The 23124-nt window shown below is 41.8% G+C and overlaps 1 protein-coding gene across 1 annotated transcript in view; it reads left to right on the forward strand.

Moving 5' to 3' along the window:
• The window catches only part of LOC135768837 (cytochrome P450 2K1-like), a 25039-nt gene extending 3478 nt beyond the window's left edge, over positions 1–21561 (forward strand). Inside the window, exons 2-9 of the mRNA XM_065278184.2 lie at positions 2427–2589; positions 10241–10390; positions 10480–10640; positions 15001–15180; positions 15289–15430; positions 15517–15701; positions 20354–20495; positions 20588–21561. Of these exons, the coding sequence (XP_065134256.2) occupies positions 2427–2589; positions 10241–10390; positions 10480–10640; positions 15001–15180; positions 15289–15430; positions 15517–15701; positions 20354–20495; positions 20588–20796 (1332 nt within the window). The 3' untranslated portion in view covers positions 20797–21561. The remainder of the gene's footprint in view (positions 1–2426; positions 2590–10240; positions 10391–10479; positions 10641–15000; positions 15181–15288; positions 15431–15516; positions 15702–20353; positions 20496–20587) is intronic.
• Positions 21562–23124: the final 1563 nt, after the last annotated feature.

A 23124-nucleotide genomic window follows, 5' to 3' on the forward strand; every position in this document is an offset into this window, starting at 1 on the left:
ATCTATGGGCAACTTGTAATCAGACATATAATGTATGGAGCAATTCAGTTGAATATCAGGAAATCTGTAATTTCTTTAAGAAAATCTTTGTGGTGGCCTGGTGGTCTGTAGATTGTAGCTAAGACGAAAGAGAGCTTTTTGTTGTTACCATCAGTTATTTCCATATTTAACAACATTATTTCAAATGAATTCATTTTAATTACAGATTTATGGTTTACTTTACATATTTTGTTGTATATTGTAGCTACACCAACCCCTCTCCCCTTTGAGCGAGGTTCATGTTTATAATAATAGTCTTGTGGGGTAGATTCGTTTAAACTAATGTAATTGTCTGCTTTAAGCCAGGTTTCTGTTAGACAGAGTGCATCTAAGTTTTGGTCTGTAATTATTTCATTGATAATAGGTTCTTTATTGGTAAGCGATCTAATGTTAGGAAGGCCGAATTTTAACATTTGAGTTTCATATGGTAATGTATTGTTTTTAATTTTATGTTAATAAAATTTGTACAAAACGAAGTAAATGGTGCTCTGTATTTGTTTGTTTTAGGAACAGACACAGTCGAAATGTGTTGATACTCTGGTAAAATAAACTCTATGTGCTGGGATATATGTGATCTTGACACCTCAATGCAGCTAACAGACTGATGGGTAAGCCGATCTGTCTGTTTCCTGGCCTGGGCCCTGGATAGTCAGACAATATCACAAGTAAGACTATTGGTCAGATTTCTATAGAGTATAGCACTTCATTCCGGGGACGGATGGAGGCCATCTCTCTATAGCAGGTCAGGTCTCCCCCAGTAATGCTTCCAATTGTCTATAAACCCTATGTTATTCTGAGGACACCACTTTAACATCCAGGCGTGGATTGACACTAATCTACTATTAGTTTCATCACCCGGTGGGCGAGGAGGGGACCAGAGCATATTACATTGTCTGACATTGTTTTTGCAATTTCACTCACCTCTTTAATAGTATCTTTGGTAATCTCAGACTATGGTGGCTGGTGCCTCAATGCCTCAAACCTTTAACAGACGTCTCAGCTGGTGTATTTCTGAGGGGGAAATATGTTAGAAATTACAACAGAAGCATTAGATGGGCGGCAGATACGACTATGCCGCCTGACAGTCACCCAGTTAGTCAGCCGCCTTGACTCTGATGTCGGAACCGAGCCATGTGTATTACGATTAACACTATGCGCACCCGAAACAGTGTTTATAACATTAACATTAGCATCAGCGGTCTTACTGTCCTCAACTAGTGTTTGGATGCTAGCTTCAAGTTCAGCTCTTCCACAGCTTCCCGCTCTGGTGAGGACAGGTCTGAAAAGCATACATCAGATGAATCTGCCATTAGATCAGCAAGGAAAGCAGATTTACAGTAAGCAGATGGTAAGCAAATGCTAACTTCAGCCGGCACCGTTTGTTGATGCCAGCGGGCTATATGCTAACACTGGGTGTTTACTAGTGATAACTCGTTTCACTTAGTAATACTGTTCAATAATCGTCACGGTAAAGTATTCCTAAGTTAAACTAGTAAGTTATATTATAAAGATAGGAACAAGATAGTAGGAAAATATGATTTAGATGATGAACTCGACGGAGCTCCGATGCACGCAGCAGCGTTGCCTCTCGCTCTCTCTTGCGTCTCTCTCTTAGAGTTAAAACATTACCTAAATCTTTGTCTTTTATATTTAAATGTGATTATAAAGTGAGTAATCCCTTTATTTGTCATGTTTTGGTGGTGTGCTAGGCTCACATTCTAGCTGTTCTTTACACCTGTTGTCACACTATTGAGATATGAGAGAGATGTTTTTAGGAATATTTACCTTATTGGTATGTTTCTTTTTGGAAAAAAGGCATCTGAAACAAAGTCAAAGTATAGGTGTATTAATATTTATATTATTATAATAAAATATTAATATAAAACTTAGGGTTCAATTTCAGAAAAGCAACTGTTACATTTCAAGGTAACTGACAAACAATACATTGAATGAATGCTTAGAAGATTAATAAACAAACATTAGTATAGCATTTAGCTGTTTTCTTTAATTAAATTTAAATGACATAGTTTAAAGCAACACCTGTATACCTGTGTAACCTGAATTAGACCTGTATAACTGGGATCATATTTGAAAGGGTACAAAGTGTTTTTTTTTCTTTTATATTTGTCACAAGGTGGAATGAAGCGTGACTATTTATAATACTAGCAATACTAATAAAAAAAAACTAGGGCACATGTTGAAGACTTTTACACATTGATTTGCACTGTGTCTGAAAATTTTCATGTTATGTGTTGTTTTCTTCCCAACAAAATATTTTTTGTATCAGTGCTTCTAATTTGTAATGTTATAATGTCAGACAGGTTTGTAGTATAGATGGATGTCCCATAACATTTAAACTTTTTCCTTGCTCTTGTTTACCGGTTCAGTTATCCAAGAAATATGGGTCAGTGTTCAAAGTTCATCTTGGACCCAAAAAGATTGTGGTTTTGGCCGGATACAAGACGGTTAAACAAGCACTGGTGAACCAGGCTGACGAATTCGGGGAAAGAGAAATAAGACCCATATTCCAAGACATCAATAAAGTACACGGTAAGACATCACTTTAACCGTTTACTGTTGACTTTCAGTTAAACAAATTATTTTAATTTATTTCTATTTGTTTGTTTATTCTTGCTCTGTAATTTGAGAAAAAATGTTTCAATGTTATATAATTCCAATGCATGAAGGTATCAAGGCACGTCTGAATCCAATGTTAGGTTTACTTCCTGTCTCCTGAGACTCCTGAGACAATAGCTGCTTTTCCACTATCAGGCTTGTGCAGGCCAGGACTTAACAGGCCTCATGGAGCCAATAGCCTCCGACCTCCGGCTGCGTAGCCAAAATCAAGACGCGCTTGCATTGTCAGACCAACAGCGCAGTAGCGCTTCAGAAAACCCTGCCCTTAATATGCCTATCTGGATCTAACGTCACACAATTCACAAAAATTTTGTTTAAACTTAAACTATAGTTGAGGAAAAATGGCTAAACACCTATATGTGATAGTCTGTGATAAAGTCCTTCAGATATGCAGGACGAACCCCTGCTTGAACTGGTCGTCTCTCCAATGCCATCGGCTGTGGCACAGCTTGGCCACACTAATTAATGTCAAGCAGTGGCTGAAGGTTTTGAGACCCCAATGCTGGCAAAGATGGTTGTGGGGCCTCCCTGACAGGGGAACCTTGAAACTCCTTAGGAAGTACATCTATATGGATCGCTGAAATTTTTCCATTCAAAAAGATTGACATAGGACGCATAGTTGTTGCGATGGATTGTACTACCAATTTGGATCCCTCCTGTCAGTAGGATAACCTACAAGTTGGCACTAGGAGCTTACCCGGGGTAAGTTGCCCTCTTTTTTGACTCCCCCCATATGCCCAATGAAGACACCTCTGGGGGCACTCTCGTTCCACAGTAGGCTTGTGCACAATTCAAAATTTCAGAAATGAACTCCATTCAATTCATGAATTGGACTTTGAATTGAATTGAATCCGCCCTACAGGAAGTTACATTTGAATTGGAATGACAGGAAGTGGAATTAAATTCATGGCAATTCATCAGAAATTCCATAGTCACACAACAGGAAGAATCTCACATACATTCAGTGTTAGAAAAGTTACTTCGGAAAAATGTTGGCAAACATTTTAAATACTTGGTTAAAGTAAAACATTCTGGGTAAAGTCATGTTCCATCGTGTTCCATAAAATTACAATTACAAAAAAAATTTACTTAATTATTTGTTATGTGACTAGACTTTTAAACATTAATTGCTGGGGGAAGACATTTCCTTTAAATGTAATCTGTACAAGTAGTTCAAACTAATATAATTTATAGAATATGTAATGCAATCATATCTGACATATACTGAAAGCTTCAACTTTAACACTTTAATTACTGTATAATATGTATATGAATTTCTTTGAAATTCTATTGAATTGCAATTCTGCTTTCTATAATTCAAATTCGAATTGTAATTCTAGATCCTGTGTCGTGGATTTTTTCAGGAGAATCAGAGACGGTTGAGAAAAAACCTGTAAAAAAGAGTAATGATTAACAACAACAAAAAATAACATAACATTCAATCTTAGATCTAAAGCAAGCATATCATCTTTTCAAAAAAAAAAATTCACTTTCTGGTTAGCCGTGCTATGTGGATATTTTACCTCCACCCCCAGGAGATTCCTGGACCATCAGTCACTTACCAGGCTTGTTACACTGTCATCACACTGTGGACAGTGATGCTTAAAACCAGTGTTTCTCAACTCCGTTCCTGGAGGCCCACTGCTCTGCACATTTTGTATGTCTCTCTCATCTGACACAATCAGTTCAGTTCATAGAGAGCTCTACTAATGGGCTGATGATTTGAATCAGGTGTGTTAAATAAGGGAGATATGCAAAATATGCAGTGTCAGCAGGGTCAGGTAATGAAAATATTTGGAATGGCATTATTGTACAAGGTGTCACCACACATCCACCATACATTTGCCCTTTCTGTGGTCTGGCCTATAAACCAGTTTGCCTTGTATTCCTCTTTGTCATTTGTTCCATCAATCTATTTTGGCACCACCCATCTGTAAAATGTTTAACATCTACATTTCCAAAGGTTCTCTTAAAACATGTATAATTACTCTTGAAAGCCAGTACATTTGGTGGGAAAAACATTTTCATTATTAGAAACAAATAAACAACATTCATGCAATCTTCATCCTCCATATCCTTAAATGCTTTGATCATACATTACCCATTCATTGTGATCTCCAAATCCAGTTTCTATGGTTCATCACATCACTATCTAAAAAAAAGGTTACACTGTTTATTTATCATATGGTTATTTCAACATAATGACATGGAGACAGTCGCCGGCGTGGTCTTCTCTGGTACCTGGAAGCAATGAGTATTATGATACCACAATTTGGAAACTTTTACCTTAACAGCTGTTGGGCTAGCTTTTGTGACCTCATATGGGCCTTCTCCTCTGGGTTCATCCCACTTACGCTGGTAAACTTTGATCTACACCCAGGTTTCTACAGGAAAAGGTGTTGCAGTCTCATCATCAGGTGTCTCTCTGGGCCAGCTTTCAATCTGTAAAATAGCTTTATGATTTCTCATTAGTTCAGCAATATATATTTATTAATTTCATTTTATAAATCCTCCTCATGCTCCAAATTATTTTATTTTTGATTGGCTTTGAACATTGGTCTCCCTGTGACCATTTCATGAGGGGATAAACGCGTTTCCCTGTTAGTACTAGATCTTATGGCCATGAACGCTATTGGTAAGGCCTGAACCCAATTTAGTTTAGTCTGTGCACAGATTTTGGCTGCTTTTAATTTAAGTAAATTGTTACACCTCTCAACCTCCCCTTGAGACTGTGGATGATACACTGATCCAAACTTTTGGGTTATTCCTACCCTTAGCGAATGCTTTTCTCAACAGGTTGGCCTGAAATCCTGGTCCATTATCTGACTGTAATACCTTGGGAAGCCCAAATCTTGGGACCACTTCCCTCATAAGTGCTCCAGCCACTCCTTCCGCACTCTGGTTTCTTACCAGAAAAGCCTCGGTCCAACGAGAAAACTTATCCGTGATAACTAGAAGATAACGTTTCCCCTCAATTGGTTGGATCATGTCTACAAAATCCATCACTAGATGCACAAATGGTCCTTCCACACTTGGAATGGAATGTTTTGCAAGGAACAGAAACGAAACCAGAAACTTTAAAAAAATATATATGTTCCGAAACAGAAACATTTATTTAAAAAAATGGTAACTGGTTAATACCGTTATTTTTCCGTTCTTTGACAAGATTTCTGTGCAAAACTTAATGAAGTTCACTTCCGGTCGTCGTTTACTAATTGGAGAAATGAGAAGCTTGCCACCAATCATAAGATGTAAATATTGTAGGCTACCAAGTATTTCAAGATGTTTGTTTTTTACTAATTAGTGGTGTAACTGATCGCAGTTGATCCGTGATCCGTACAGATCACGACCAACAGTTGGGCTCGCATGCGATTTGCGGATTAAAACGCAAATTTAAATAGGGTGAAAGTGGATGATTTGCACGTGTTTCAAAGCTTGCAAATGTTAACACTTAAGTGATTTTAAACAATTTAACCGCTAAAAGACGCTAAAGTGAGCAATTTTCTGTATGTACATGCAGTTGAATGTGTCCAGTCCAACTCCGCCCTTCAAAGATCAGAATTCTTGATGTATAAACTTGAGAGAGAGTTGCGCTACTGTGTCTCATACTGTAGTCCACTAAAATACATTTGGTGAATAAAGCACTGAAAAACAACGTCATTTTCACTTTATGTGGAGCGTGTTTATGCTGCATCTTCTTCCCGAAGCAGCGGTTGGCATTCGTCCTCCGTCTATGTGTGTGCGCGTGTTTAAGTGCACTCAACAAATGTAGGCATGTCAGAATTACAGTTATACCACTTACATGTAGCCTTTTTTGACAAGATAGAGACTCAAGTAAAATTATGTAGACTAATAATTTAAGTTTAATGTCCTAATAATCAGCCTACTTATTTGTATGCCCCACAGCTGACATGGAACGTTATTAACCGGTTCAGGAACTTTATTTTTTGTTCTAACCGGTTCAGGAACGTCAACTTTAGGGTTGAACTGAAAACATTAAAATACTGTTTCTGTTCAGAATTCTGGTTCAAAGCCCTGGTTTCATGCCTTGTTGCCTTCTGTTATACAAACGTGTGGTGTGCCTTCTCTACAATATAACAATATCTGTCTGATTTTTTTCCACGTCCTCACGTTTAAATACTGGCATTTCTGGTATTAACTCTGGTATGAACTACAACACCCTGTGGCTCCCAAAATGCCATAATTTGCTTCACTGTGTTTTGCTATAGATAGTCAAGCATGGTTCTGTGGTGTTTTGTCACAAATTTCTTTTTGCCCTTCAGAGATTTTTGCCTTCTTTTTAGGTATGGTACACTGGTTTATATTGCCAATAGCAGCTTTTATTTTGATATTTTTATCCGCATGTCATACTTTCTGTTAAAAACTTGTTCTGTTAATTTCTCAAACCCCTCTCTGTTGTTGTGTGCTTTCAAAAAAATCATCTACATATTGCAAGCATACTCCCTCTCATCTCTGGGGGATAACTAGCTTATCTTGTAGCAGTTGGTTAAACAAAGCAATTACCTGCTCCTTTGTGCTGCTGTCCTGTAAAGACAAGTGCTACTGGGCTATACCTTTATCTCTGTAACCTTCAAGACATACATAATCCTCCCACTGATGGTGAAACACAGTGTCTTTGTTCTCTAACACATCATACAACTATTTCGCTATATCCAACAAGGTCACCCGTATCTCCTCCAGGCCCAACTGTGGAAAAACACAATCATGTGTAAGCAACAGAGAGACAACTTATTGATATAGACCTTGACCATGAAACACATTAAAAGTATAGCATATAAAACATTTATACTAATCTGTAAGATAAAACACTCAAAATGTCTCTACCATACTTGTTTTTGACATCAATTCAAATTCAAGAATTCATTCTCAATTCAATTCAATTCTGAATTGTGCTCAAGCCTGGTCCACAGCCGATCAATCTCATTGCATCGGGGCCACGACGCATGACGCCGACCCAATAAAAGTGTGCCCTGTCCATGATATACATTGGGTTAGGCCCTGCCGTCAGCTACTCGTCCCATTGGGTGTTTAACTTGGTGACCTTTCCCGACACGCCCCCACGTACCACCGACCTCCTATCTGGCCTTCTAAACACTATTACGCCGGATTGGCTAACAGGGCGTGGGGGAGGTCCTGGCCATGCCCCCAGGCCCACAAACACACTATTTGTCCAATGAAACATTATTTTTTGCAAAAGCACCCCTATGGGCCGCGCATTGTCAGGGACGGGGCCTGGGTGCCTCATTTCCACTATTTGTCCGCTAACTGGCTTTTTTTTCAAAAGTCCCTGGTGGCCTGGGGGCTGTGCACAATCGTTGTCCGGCCTCCGAGTCCCTTCCGATCCGAAAACGGACTCCATAGGTCTGACCGATACGTGCCCGATGTCGGCGACTCGAGCAGGCCGATGAGTTTCCGGTGTTTTTCCGGGGTCGAACTTTCAACCACGTCCTCCCTTCATTTGTTTAGATAGCCGAATCAATTGCAGGTGGGACGCCTGCGAAAGCCAAAGCCCCAGAAGGGACAGTCGGCCCGTGAGGGTCACAAAGGTTCCGTCATGGGCCCCCGGGTCATTGGCTTGAGGAGCGCCTTCCGTTCGGGCATGAAAGGTCATGGGAACTCAAGATTTTAGGGCCCAGTCCTCCAGGGGCCCCTAAGACACCACCCCCAGGCCCGTGGCCCTAGAACATTCCCTTGTGATGCAAGGAACTTTTCATAGATATTCTATGAAGATGCTCTGACAGGGCATGAGACAAAGAGGTCTGCCTACAACTTTTCTTGAACGGAGAAAAAAAATATTCCCATGCCTCTGGGGACACGCGGTCTAGGTATGTCACCCAGGGCCCCCAGAAGGGCCAGAATCTGGAATTTGGGGCCCCTCCCGCCTTCCTGGAGAATTCCACCCTCTATTTATATGAATTGGATTTTGCTAGCGGATTCGTGGAAAATGCCCAGAAAGGCCCGAATGACCCGCGAACGTGGCAATGCTCGTCACTTCCCACCTGAGCAGACGAAAATATTTTGCAACCCTTCGGTTTTGTTAGGGGGTCAACAGGTCAAAAAAGAAAGGAAATCCTAGAAACCTTTAATAAGAATTACATTGGTTTAATGTGCCAAAGGAAGTGCGAGTCGTTTCTTTGAAGGAGAGCAAAAAAAATTCCCATGACTCTAAAGACACCCGGTCTGGGTATGCCGTCCGGGCCCATAATCTAGAATTTAGGGCCCCACCCGCATTCCTGGAAAATTCCCGGTCAGATGGAGAAGTTTCATGACCCTGCGGCTTCGTTCGGGGGTCAAATGGTCAGAAAAATAAAAAATCTGAATTTTTCAAGAATATTCATTTCATTTTTTTTTTTTTTGAGGCACTTCCCAAACATCGACGACAACAAGACTTTGACATCCCATTCCTGGGGGCTCTGAGTGTTAACAGTCGAAGCCCCTAAGTCGCAGGCCCTAGTCTCTGTTTATCTTTATATCCTGTTGACGTGTTTTGCCCCCACATAGGCTTTTGTTTTAAGTGTAATAAGTCTTTTGTTTAACCCCTCATCGTTGCTCTTGGGTTCATCAGACGGCCAACAGCGCTGAAAATCCCAAATCCCCAAGAACAGGTAGCGGGACGAACAGTCTCCGCACCAAAGGTGAGCCCAGCACCGCTCGGCACGCCGACCCGGACCACAACACAAGACCCGCCGCCCAGGGACAACCGCGGGGATCACAGACCAGTGAGATTCACGGAGCTTGCTGACCGACCCACTCTCGCGGGGCTCGCTGACCAGAACTCCCTCACAGTGACTCTCAGACTAAACAAAAACTCCCACGGGATGCGCAGACCAGGAACTCTCCGGCGAATCTCGCCATCCTGGCACTTATCCACGGGGCTCACCGACCAGAACATTCCTGTGGGGCTCGTTGACCCGGAACAGTCCCAAGGAGCTCCCAGATCAGGAACACTCCCGCGAAATCCGCAGACCAGGAGCCCTACCGTAGAGACCACCGATCAGAGACATTCCTGCAGGGCTCGCTGAAGGGCCACAGGAACACAGACGGACAGAATGAACCAGCCATTTTCGGACCCAGCAGACAGCTGTTTTTTTTCAAGTTTACCTGGTCGTCGAGTCTGCTGTTGTCCGTCTGTTGTCCTTGGAGTCCATCTGTGTTCCTCTGGCCGTTCAGCGAGCCCCGCGGGAGTGATACTGATCAGTGGTCTCTACGGTAGGGCTCGTATGTCTTGTCATGATTATTTTCTAGTTATTGTCATTGTTTGCCCCCTAGAGGGTATTTATGTTTCAATAAACGCCTTTTAGTTACGAGCTGTCTGCGATTGGGTTCTGTCCATCTCCACACCCTGACAGAAGACTAGCTTTTGGAAACAAATTGGACGAGCTAAACAAAGCTTTAAACAAGGAATGAATCTGTATAATTTGTTTAACTTGGTTGTATGTAAGTTGAACCCTTATAAAAGCTATTACAGTGTAAAAGATTACATATCAAACAAACAGTATGAAAATGTCATAAACACAAACTAAGAGAAGCTCTTTTTCTGAAGGAATCATCTCTACAAATGGTGATAGGTGGAAAACTATGAGAAGATTTGCACTCTCAACTCTTCGAGACTTTGGGATGGGAAAGAAACTGAGTGAAGAGAAAATTATTCAGGAGACGCGATATCTGCGGGAAGTTTTTGAGACCTTCCAAGGTATATCAACTACAGTGTACTGTTCATAAATGCCAATTTGATTGCTAATGTTTAACAAAATCTGATCTTTATTTCTGTATCTCTTGCAGGAAATCCTTTTAATACAACCCAGCCAGTAAATTATGCCGTTTCTAACATCATCTCAGCTATTGTTTATGGAAATCGGTTCGAATATGAGGATCCAAAGTTTAACGAAATGGTTGACAGGGCAAACCAGATCATCCTCCAGATGGGCTCTGCTTCCATGCAGGTTCCCATTTAAGCCTTAATTAAGATGTTTGTGGTATTTATATGATCACATTTAAAAATGTGCAGTAATAGCTTGTGTTTCATTTATTTTCATTAAAGATGCAATTTGTAACTTTTTAGGATCGTATGAATAATGGACCCTTTTACAGCCCACGTGGTCAAATAGCCTGCACACATTTTAGCAATGGAAGTGGAGTTGTTTCCAAGTGGTTCTAACGTGTCGGCAACTCAGAAAGTTTATTAAAAACGGCTTCCCAGCATCAAAATGTCTGGTTGTTGCGTTTGGTTGCACTAATATATATATATATATATATATATATATATATATATATATATATATATATATATATATATATATATATATATATATATATATATATATGATATACACTCACCTAAAGGATTATTAGGAACACCATACTAATACTGTGTTTGACCCCCTTTTGCCTTCAGAACTGCCTTAATTCTGCATGGCATTGATTCAACAAGGTGCTAAAAGTATTCTTTAGAAATGTTGTCCCATATTGATATGATAGCATCTTGCAGTTGATGGAGATTTGTGGAATGCAGATCCAAGGTGCAAAGCTCCCGTTCCACCACATCCCAAAGATGCTCTATTGGGTTGAGATCTGGTGACTGTGGGGGCCATTTTAGTACAGTGAACTCATTGTCATGTTCAAGAAACCAATTTGAAATGATTCAAGCTTTGTGGCATGGTGCATTAACCTGCTGGAAGTAGCCATCAGAGGATGGGTACATGGTGGTCATTAAGGGATAGACATGGTCAGAAAATGCTCAAGTAGGCGATGCATTTTTGGTGAGCTTGTGCAAATTGTAGCCTCTTTTTCCTATTTGTAGTAGATGAGTGGTACCCAGTTGGGTCTTTTGCTGTTGTAGCCCATCTGCCCCAAGGTTGTGCGTGTTGTTGCTTCACAAATGCTTTGCTGCATACCTCGGTTGTAACGAGTGGTTATTTCAATCAAAGTTGCCCTTCTATCACCTAGAATCGGTCGGCTCATTCTCCCCTGACATCTAGCATCAACAAGGCATTTTTGCCCACAGGACTGCATCATACTGGAGGTTTTTCCTTTTCACACCATTCTTAGGAGTTTTTGAGTTATTCGCAGATTCTGAAAGTGCAGTTTCTAAGCTTTCCAACAATGTGTAACACATGGAAATCTGATATGATGAGCCATTTGAATATAACACATTCAAGAAAGAGAATGCTGAGAAAATTGAGAAAGAAAAGTTAACACTTTTCCCTGCCAGGAGAGACAATAGGGCTCATTTACATCTCAGTTAGCTAAGCCATACCCCCTGTAAAGCCGTTTTGAGATACAGATGTTCTGGCATCATATGTAGTATTTTGTGACAGAAGGCCGGATGACAACATGCAAAAATAAACAGAACTTTTTACCTTTGTGTTGATCACAAGTTGAATCCAGTCTGTTTCAGATGTGTAAATCATCCAATGATAATTTTTGTGCACAAATGTGTATAATCCGTGAAATATAGATATGTCTATTGTTTACATCAGATTTCGCATGAACGTCTTATAATATAATATAATATATATTCTGAGGACTATTTACATCGTAACATGTAAGGGTATATCAGATTACTCTCCGGTAATTTACGTTCCGTTAAACACATGAACCCACCTTCAAAGTTTGTATTTAAAATAGGGAGGTAGTATAATAGATAATCCAAACAGCCCCGTCGAAAACGTGACATCCTTTAGGGATGTAACCAATCACTTCCTCGTTCCTCCATCAGCCAATGGAAATATTTGATAGACAAAACATGTAGCCAATTATAACGAATTCAACAATCTCTGTGTGACTTCATGCTGTGCTGCAAGAACTGACAGACAGATGACGTCAAAGTACCACGAGAGCGAGTTGAAATTAAACTACTCCGTAAGATTTCTTGAAGAGCTCTCGCGGTACTTTGACGTCATCCGACTGCGGCGCTGCATAAAGTCAGTGAAGCGGCTGACGTACGACGCGGCTGACTTATCTGTTCCGCCCCAGCTTGTTTTACTGTTCTTTTGTTTTGTGCGCCCGAGCTTCGTTTACAGTCTGGGGAGACGCACGCTATAAGTTTGAAAAAAAAAACAACAACTTAGCAAACATGTCTGAGGAACAGGGCAGCCACGTCACTACAGTCACGTGACTTCATGCGGTTTGAGAACAGAGCCGGAAGAGAAGACAATGCTGAATAATGTCGTAATTCTTGTTTTTGGACCAAAATGTACTTTCGATGCTTCAACACATTCTTACTGACCCACTGATGTCACATGGACTACTTTGATGATGTTTTTATTACCTTTCTGATCATGGAAACCGTACATAGATTTTCAATAAAGAGGACAGAAAGCTCTCGGACTAAATCTAATGTTAAGACATCTTAAACTGTGTTCCGAAACTTATCTCGAAACTTGTGCTGCCAAATTGTGTCACTGGTTTCCATGACAGGTCACACATATGTGTATGCTGTATATAATAATAATGTATATATAAACACACACACACATTCTGGTTTCCATGTTTTGTGGGGACATTGCCTTGATGTAATGCATTTTATACCATACAAACTGTACCATCACAGAAAAGCCCCACTGTCGTCGTTAGTGCAGGTTCAGTGACAAATAGTTCTATATGGCATACTATTTGCCCCAACACACAATACCACAAGAAAATGCCAAAATCTCACAGCAACCCGACCATACGTGCCAACCTGTTTGGCTATGACTATGAGCTCTCCGCCAGGATGTTGGTTTCTCTTACTTTTGCCACAGAACTCTCATCAGTTTCCAGAGGAATCGCAGGACAGCTGGAGCATTTTTGTAGAGCCTGTATGGAACTCCATTGGGGCCTGGAGCAGATGCGGCCCTTGCTCTACGCACGGTTTGTTCTACATCATTCCACCTGAGTGGACTGATATTCAGCTCGTGCTCTAGTGGGTTGACTGGTGGCATATCATGTGGGAGTGTTACTTTTTCCTGTTGTCTGTCATATGTGCAGGAGTTTTTTAGATGTTCTTCCAGGTTGGCCTTTGACACTGAGAGACTGTAGAAGAACTATTATGGAACTTGCGCACTTGCGTTTAAAGGGAATGTTGGATGACGTTCTAATGGGTTTATTTGACGTTACGCCCAAACCACACCTATGAATAATGAACCTACTTCAGACCAACCCCTTATTGATTTGCGCCTGGCGCAAGAGTTATTTCTCCCGCCGGGAAAATAGTAACAGCGCCCAAGATCCACTCACAAAGTCACTTGCGCTTTGCCCTTCGCACTTGCGTTTCAGATCGTTAAAATAGGGGCCATTGTCTTTCTGTCTCGAAAAATCACCAATTGCCTCAGTGAAATGTCTCCTCCAGTAGAGCTATCAGGATTAAAAAATTTGGCTGACAGTTAATTGCCTAAGAAATTGTAATTAATTTTACGATTAATTAATTAAGATTAATTGCCTGTTTTAGGGCTTTGACGGTTATGATGATTAATTGACTGTTTTTCGCTTTAACATTTAATTCTCATACATTTTTTGGTTTGTTCATTAAATAATTTTCACACATTGTTGTGATCATTTAAATTAAATCTTTTGCAATGTTTATCTGGCAGTAAATATTATAACACATATTTAAAAATAATCTGATACGAGCTCGTTTATACAGGCGCTGCAGCTCCCCCTTGTGTTTTTTAGAGAGATGTGCAATCATTGCGGTGATCGGAAATCATTGCAATGATATCAATCAATTGCGATGAGACGATTAATTGATTGTCAATTCTCAAGAACGGTACAGAGTATAGAGAATGCGTAAAAAAATACCGGGATTTGTTCTTGATATCGAGGATGCATCAAGTGCAGACTTGCACACTGAAATCACTTTAGGCCCCAGAAGTCTTTGCGCCAAACAATGGCAGAGGACAGGTGACCAACAGGAAGATTGCACACATCTCAATTCTCACAAGTGTGTTCTGTATTCTCGTGACCTTCTGAGTTCGTTCTTCCAAGGTCGCCTTGCAAGACCGATCTCCACGAGAACGCAAGTCCGTTCTTTTCATTCTTGGAATTGAGAAACAGTCTATGTGGCAGCTACCTTAGCTTGTCTTTGCGTTTTGAAATTGAGGTTGGTTGCAATTCGCAATTACACCAGTAGATGAGGCTAAAACACATTTCACCTTTAAAACAAATCCTGTATGTCTCTACCGTCTTTAGTAACATGTATTTACTGTAAAGCTGCAACAAAATTGCATAATTGTTCTGTAAATTTTACAACAATGCAGAATTGTGAAAAGCCAGTCTGATGTCCTGATGTTAATGTTGTATTTTATCGTGTGGCTCCACCTGCAGATCTACAACGTGTTTCCAGTGCTTAAGCCGTGGCTGAAGACCTGGAGACTGCTAATGGAACGTGTGGAGAAATACCATGCTGAAATACAGGTGCTGGTGGATCGCTTACGGGAGACCTTTAACCCTCTTGACTGCAGAGGATTAGTTGATGCGTTCCTCATTCAACAACAAAGCTTAGAGGTAGAATATCATAAATGTATATATCAAATGTCTGGGTTAATGTATGTATGTTTAAAACTAATTCTCACCCTAAAAAAAATAATAAAATGTTTTTTGTGATTTTAACAGAAATCTGGAGAAAATGATTCCCAATTTAATGATCTGAACCTGCTCATGACTGTGTCCAACCTGTTTGCTGCCGGTACTGACACCACCGGCACAACGCTACGCTGGGGTTTACTGCTCATGGCCAAATATCCTCACATACAAGGTCATAGCAGGTTAAACTGTTCTCTTTATATTTACAAAAGTAAGAAAATATATAAAAAGTTTTCTATTTGATCTTCTGGGTCATAGATCGGGTTCATGAGGAAATTGACAGGGTGCTTGATGGACGTGAACCGGTTACAGAGGACAGGAAGAATTTACCTTACACAGATGCTGTGATCCATGAAATCCAGAGAATTGCGAATATATTGCCCATGAATCTGCCACATGAAACCAGCTGTGATGTGAACTTCAATGGATATCTCATCAAGAAGGTCCATATTGTATATTATTCACACTTATTGTATATTATTCACAGTCTGTTGTCCAGCTCAACTTATCAAAAGTATCTGCCATTAGTTTTTCTGAGTTTACCCACAGCCTTTTGTTTTTAAGTTGCTTCGGGACAAATTAGGGGTACAGAACAAAACATGATGTTTTATATAAACAAGGTTTGGGAGGAGCTGATCAGTCAATGAACACGGCTGGCTCTCGATCATTAATCAATGAACACGGCTGGCTCTCAATCACTAATCAATGAACACGGCTGGCTCTCGATTATTAAGCAATGAACACAGCTGTTTATCAATCACTAATAAACACAACAAACTTAGTAGCAGCTCTATAAATAATCAAGACTCCTTACCCTCATTCTCCGGAATTTATCGCAAGATGTCCAGACAATCAAACCCAGCACAGGAAATGCACCATACTGCGCAGGATTATCCCGGGCCTTCCAACAGCTGTCAGGATGTTTCAATCGATCCCGAGGCCTCCCCACAGGGCGGGCGATCTTCCTGCATTGCTACACGAACCCCGAGGAGAAAAGGACCGTCTCCTCGCACCCCGCAGAGGCGCTCCCCACCATCACCGGCATCTTTATACGCTTCTGCTTCTCCAGGAATCCCTGACATCAAGAAATGGACCATCTTAGGCCTCAAACTAGCTCTTGAAAACGCGGATATTCCATTCTCACGTAAACAAACAAAAGCGCAACTGTTCAGCCTACTCCGCGATAGCTGAAGGGCTACTCAACCCCCGCAAACAGCCGTGACAGCAAGCTCTAACTCCTCATCTCCGCAAGCACGTAGTACACCGTACTCCCGAAAGACACCAGGGAAAACATGGAGGTCTCAAAGACACAGCATGAAGCCATCAGCTAGCCTGGGCCGCCCGCCGATGTCTCCAGCAGTCAGCCCACAAGCGAGGCAGCTAGCAAGCCAGCCAGACAGCGTGAACATGCTTCCGCTCATGGCAACGGCTTCGCTCCTCCCACTCCCGCTTCCTTCTCCCGGCCAATGGCCTGCTGCCCCTCCATCTCTCTATCACACGGGGTTGCGTTCAGCAGCAGCGCCGGCCATATCTATTTTTCCTTCTCACATTTCTCACATTTTTTCCACAGGAGCCGACACAAGCTCGGCAACGGCTTCGCTCCTCCCACTGCTGCTTCCTTCTCCCGGCCAATGGCCTGCTGCCCCTCCGTCTCTCTATCACACGGGGTTGCGTTCAGCAGCAGCGCCGGCCACATCTATTTTTCTTTCTCACATTTCTCCCACTTTTTCCGCAGGAGCCGACACGAGCTCGGCAAAGGCTTCGCTCATCCCACTGCCGCTTCCTTCTCCCGGCCAATGGCCTGCTGCCCCTCCGTCTCTCTATCACACGAGGTTGCGTTCAGCAGCAGCGCCGGCCACATCTATTTTTCCTTCTCACATTTCTCCCACTTTTGCCGCAGGAGCCGACACGAGCATAAGGATGTCTCCGCTAACGAGTCAGGCCCCGGTTGTTGCCGCAGGAGCCGGCACGAGCGTGAGGATGCCTCTGCTAACGAGTCAGGCCCCGGCACCCTCTATGACTTTTGCACCTGATATTTCGCCCACGGATCGACCCAAAGCGTGAGGCTGCCTCAGCAAGTGGCTCCAGTGGCTCCTTTTTCTTTTGATTCTTTTCCCCAGACCCGTCAACCTTTCACGCTGGCTACCCCAGCACCAATTCCCATCCCACCCAACGCATTGGCCATGGAACCTCCCCCTGTCATCAATTCCATTAGGCAACAGATCCTTGCAGAAATTCAGGCAGCCGGCATCAGAAGCGGATCTTCACCCAACACCAGTGCCTCCCTATTTAACTCTAATATTCCCATAAATCATCCACTCAAAGACCTTCTAACCGCCTCTCTAGATACTATACTCCAAGCAGTCTCCATGGGAACTCTTCAAACCTATCTGACAGCTTGGAGAAGCTTCAGAACTTTCCATCATTTACACCAGATCCCTTTAGCCAACTTCTCTCTATTTACCATAACATCATTCATATCGTACCTGCATAAAGTCAAACACCTTCGAATCAGCACAATTAAAGGGTATATTAGCGGAATCCAATTTTTTCACAAACTAATGTTAGGTTCACCCTCAACTGCTATCACTAATCCCCAGACCGCCATGCTCTTAAAAGGTATTGAAAAAAACCCAACCCAAGAGTCCAGATCCCAGGTTACCCATAACCATAGAAATCCTTTCAAAATGTCTAGCCACTCTTCGCAGCACCAATTCCCATCCCACCCAACGCATTGGCCATGGAACCTCCCCCTGTCATCAATTCCATTAGGCAACAGATCCTTGCAGAAATTCAGGCAGCCGGCATCAGAAGCGGATCTTCACCCAACACCAGTGCCTCCCTATTTAACTCTAATATTCCCATAAATCATCCACTCAAAGACCTTCTAACCGCCTCTCTAGATACTATACTCCAAGCAGTCTCCATGGGAACTCTTCAAACCTATCTGACAGCTTGGAGAAGCTTCAGAACTTTCCATCATTTACACCAGATCCCTTTAGCCAACTTCTCTCTATTTACCATAACATCATTCATATCGTACCTGCATAAAGTCAAACACCTTCGAATCAGCACAATTAAAGGGTATATTAGCGGAATCCAATTTTTTCACAAACTAATGTTAGGTTCACCCTCAACTGCTATCACTAATCCCCAGACCGCCATGCTCTTAAAAGGTATTGAAAAAAACCCAACCCAAGAGTCCAGATCCCAGGTTACCCATAACCATAGAAATCCTTTCAAAATGTCTAGCCACTCTTCGCAAAGGCTACTCCTCAGTACATACTGCCCGAACCCTAGACGCCATGTTCGTGTTAGCCTTTTTGGTTTCCTCCGCTGTTCAGAATTCACCGCTTCAGCCACCTTTGACCCAAACCTACACCCAACCATCTCTGATCTAGCCATAATAGATGACAAAACCATCTCATTATTTATCAAACACAGCAAGACAGACCAAATGAGAAAAGGACACCACATATACATTTTCAAAATTCAAACTCCCATCCAACCATACCAAGTTCTCAAAGCTTACACTTCCTACCGTTGCCACCAGATTAAATCCTCTTCCGACCCACTTTATGGGGATGAATACAACCGCCCAGTAACCCGCTTCTGGTTCCAGAAGCACCTAAAACAAGTTTTGCTAACATCTGGCTTCCCCCCCATGAATTTTCAAGTCATTCCTTCCGCATTGGAGCAGCCACAACAGCTGCTAAAAACGAACTCCCAGACTCCCAGATACAAACCCTAGGCCGCTGGTCTTCGGAAGCTTTCAAAAATTACATCAGGGTAGATTGTGCTTCCATCAAAGAAGCCCACCAAATACTCACGGCCCAGCGAACGGACATAGGATCACACCGTCACACATAAACCCATCATCACCCTCAATCCACTTCCCTGCCTCCGCAGAAGCCAGTACCGACAACTCAAGCCGACACCCCCACCAAAATCTTACACAGCCCTACCGCAACAGATTCCTTCTCAAATAACAACAACTGTCGCAGCGCGACCGCTCTTGCAGAAGCCCAAGCTTTTATTTCACTCTCTGCCACAGCAGATGCCTTTTTCAAGCCAGTATCGCAGCAGCGACCGCCCCCGCAGGGGCCAGTGCTTCTTTCTCGCTCTGCCGCAGCAGTCGACTTCCGAAGCCAGTATCGCAGCCGCGACCGCCCCCGCAGGGGCCCGTGCTTCTTTCACATGCTCTGCCAATAAAACCTTCCCTTTCCAAATCAGGCCAGTATCGCAGCAGCGACCGCCCCCGCAGGGGCCCGTGCCTTTTCCTTGATCTGCCGCAGCAGATCATTTCAACCTTGAAGCCCGTATCGCAGCGCGACCGCTCCCGCAGGGGCCAGTGCTTCCTTCACATTTTCTGCCCAGCAGAATCTATGCATCTATCGCTGCCTAAGCAGTACTGCTCCCTATGGAGTTTTCTTCTTCCCCAACTACCTCATGTCTGGCTCCTCTAGAGCACAGCCCCATCTCAGGGCACAAACTGCTTCCTTCGCTCCCCTGGAGTCCTACCTTGCTCCTTACAGCACTACCTCACCTACTACCTTTAAAACTCCCCGCTCTTCTTCAGAGCACAATTTTCTCCCATCCCTACACATTGGCAGCAGCAGATTTTGCTCCCCCGGAGCCCCCTATATTCTTCAAACTACAGCCTTTGGGTCCAGGCCTCTGCCCCACCTCATACTATCCTTCTCAACCTCTTCACAGCACTTCTCAACAGTGCTCGCTCTCCAGAGCTGCCTTTTTCAATTCTACCCTCTACTTCAGCATTTTCCCCATTGAGGGCCAGCACCTCGCCTTCTCAAGCCAGCCTTCTTTGGGGAATTGTTGTTCAGGCGGCTGTCCTGCACCACCTGCTCTTTTTGGGGATAACCCGGGTCAGGGCACGCCCCAGGCCCGGGGCTCCTTCCCCGGTCAAGGGACGAACGTTCGGAACTCGGGGGGTATTTCCCGAGCTCGGAACCTTTGCCCCGGGACAGCACGCCACTCACGCATATTAGCAGTCCCACTTTATTGTCAGTGAGGCGAACTCGTAAACCCCAGTATTTAGCACACTAATGTAATCTGTGTTTTTTCTGAAATCTAGGGGACGTGTGTTCTGCCACTGCTGATGTCTGTTTTGAGAGATGAGAGCGAGTGGGAGACGCCCAACAATTTCAACCCCGAACACTTCCTCAATGAGAACGGTCAGCTGATCAAACGTGACGCCTTCATGCCCTTCTCTGCAGGTAATAAACTTTACTATTCACATCAAAATCAATTTGACTTATGTTGTTTAACAATTATGTCATTACAAACACATTCCCTTCTTTTCTCTCAGGTCGCAGGATTTGTTTAGGAGAGGGTTTGGCCCGGATGGAGCTCTTTCTGTTCTTCACTTCTCTTCTTCAGTATTTTAACTTCACTCCTCCACCTGGAGTCTCTGAAGATGAATTGGATCTCACACCAGTTGTGGGTATCGTCTTGAACCCCTCACCACACAAACTGTGTGCAGTCAGTAGGGCAGAAAAACACAACCTCAAGTTATAAATAAAATAGCAGAATAACTAAATCAGTATATACCTAATGATTGTAAAACATAAAGACTCTTACAGTGGGGTCCACTGACTTCTTTTTCGCTCATCAAAACATGTATTTAGTATCATGTGTGTGGCTCATCATGTCAAAATATGTATTCATATGTCACGTGAATCTATGTGCATCATGTGAAAATACGAGCTTTGCAGACACTTCGAAGGGGTTTATGATAAAAGAGACGCTCACGTTTGCCAGATACATATTTAATTTCATGTGTAATCAGAGTTTAGTGTTAAGTTAGTGTCTTGCAAGTATTTTGTAAACATGAGTGTCTCTTTCTCATAAACCCTTTCGATGTTTGTGCAGCAGGGACGTATTTTTACAAGACATACAATGCACATAATTTGAAATTGCACCAATCGGAAGAGAAGTCACCGGCTACCACTGGACACTTGTATCACATTATAAGACTCTTAGACTATTATATTATCTCATTAGCTTTTACATTATATATGTACATTCTGTGCCATTATATATGTAAATTCAATGGTATTTCAAGTTGGTGTAAAAATGTATATGCTGTATAAATATGCAGACAATTAATGCATTTGACAGATACTTGTATGCAAACTGACTTACAGGGCATTTAAGCTATACATTTATCAATATTTGTGTTCACTGGGAATCAAACCCATGACCTTCTCGCTGCTAACCCAATGATCTAGCAGTTGAGCACAGGAACATGATATTTCTGTAATGATTAAATAAAATACTCTTCTAGAGAAAATCAAATCAGCTTCATTTGTATTTTGATAAGATGACTGCAAATTACAATACAGCTTTTGCTCATTTCACTACATTTTCTTCAATATGTGTGTATAAAATAAATCAAACATCTTTAAACAGACTAATAGAACGCTGTGTTATAGTCACGAAAAAACTGATTAATTTATTTGTGTCCATGGCATGAAATTCAGCTTTGCCTTGAGCTCAAATGTCTTTTTCGCACAAATTTCTATAAATATTTTTTTTGTGTCCGTGGCATGACTTTTGTGGCATTTTATGTATTGTTTTCTCATATTTTTTCAATTTTCTTACCATTGTCGCTTGCGGTTGGGGTTAGAATCACTTTCTGTTACATTTTTAGACATCCTAACCCGAACCCCAACTCCAGACGAGAATAAAAGCAGTAGAAAAACGTGTAGAAACCAATACATAAAAGTACATCCTACCCAAATCCCAAATCTAACCCCAACCCCAAGCGACAATGATTTTAAAATAGGGAAAAAAATGACATGAAAAAAGTTGTGCCACAGACGAGAAAAACTATTTATAGAAATTCGTGCAGGTGACACAAAAAGACATTCATGCTCAAGGCATGGAAAAAGGCTGAATTTCGTGCCATGGACACAAATAATTAAATCAAATTGTTTGTGACTATAACATTACTTTCTGTCTTTAAATGAGATGGTGCTGCCCCCTGCTGGACATTTGTTACAAAATCAAACCTGGCATAAGAAAGAGACAACAGTGTGATGAACATGTAAGTAATAGCCTACTGATGACTTTCAGTTTACAGTAAAAAAAAAAAAAAATAAGTCACATGCGTATATTTGTAGCAATAGACAAAAATACATTGTATGGGTCAAAAATATCGATTTTATTAATGCCAAAACTCATTAGGACATATAAAGATCATGTTCCATAAAGATATTTGTAAATTTCCTATCGTAAATATATCAACAAATGTATTTATCATTAGTAATGTGTGTTGCTAAGGACTTAATTTATACAACTTTAAAGTCTCCATGAAATGGAAATAGCAATTTTCTTTTTTCCCTATTGGTGACATATATCCTAGTAAAGCTTTCTCTCTCAAAATAATCGTGACAAATCAGGTCTCTTTAATGGCGCAAGATACCTTAACTTATCATTGTGTAATCAAACCTTAGAAAAATACCAACAGCACTACGATAACCATTATGATAAGCAACCTCACAATAACCATCAGCATACAGAATTCATTCATGCTATATGATCTCGCTGCTTGTAAACTTTGCTATCCTGGCAAAAGCCAAGGTACAGGAGAAGATTGACAGATTGGATCGGTGGACGTCAGCCTGTGGTGGACAACAGAAAAATTTGCATTACACAGATCTGTGATCCATAAAGTATGTATATATATTAAAAATATCACGTTTCTGATTATTAGGGAGGATATGTACCCCTCATGACCCTGCCATGCAAAGAATATCATTATGCAAATATTCTTGTGTCATTATTGTTCTGCAATATGAGAACTGTAATAAATATGCTTGTGTTGTAATTTTTGGAAGTATA

Source organism: Paramisgurnus dabryanus, chromosome 3 (assembly GCF_030506205.2).
Source record: "Paramisgurnus dabryanus chromosome 3, PD_genome_1.1, whole genome shotgun sequence".
Taxonomy (NCBI): domain Eukaryota; kingdom Metazoa; phylum Chordata; class Actinopteri; order Cypriniformes; family Cobitidae; genus Paramisgurnus; species Paramisgurnus dabryanus.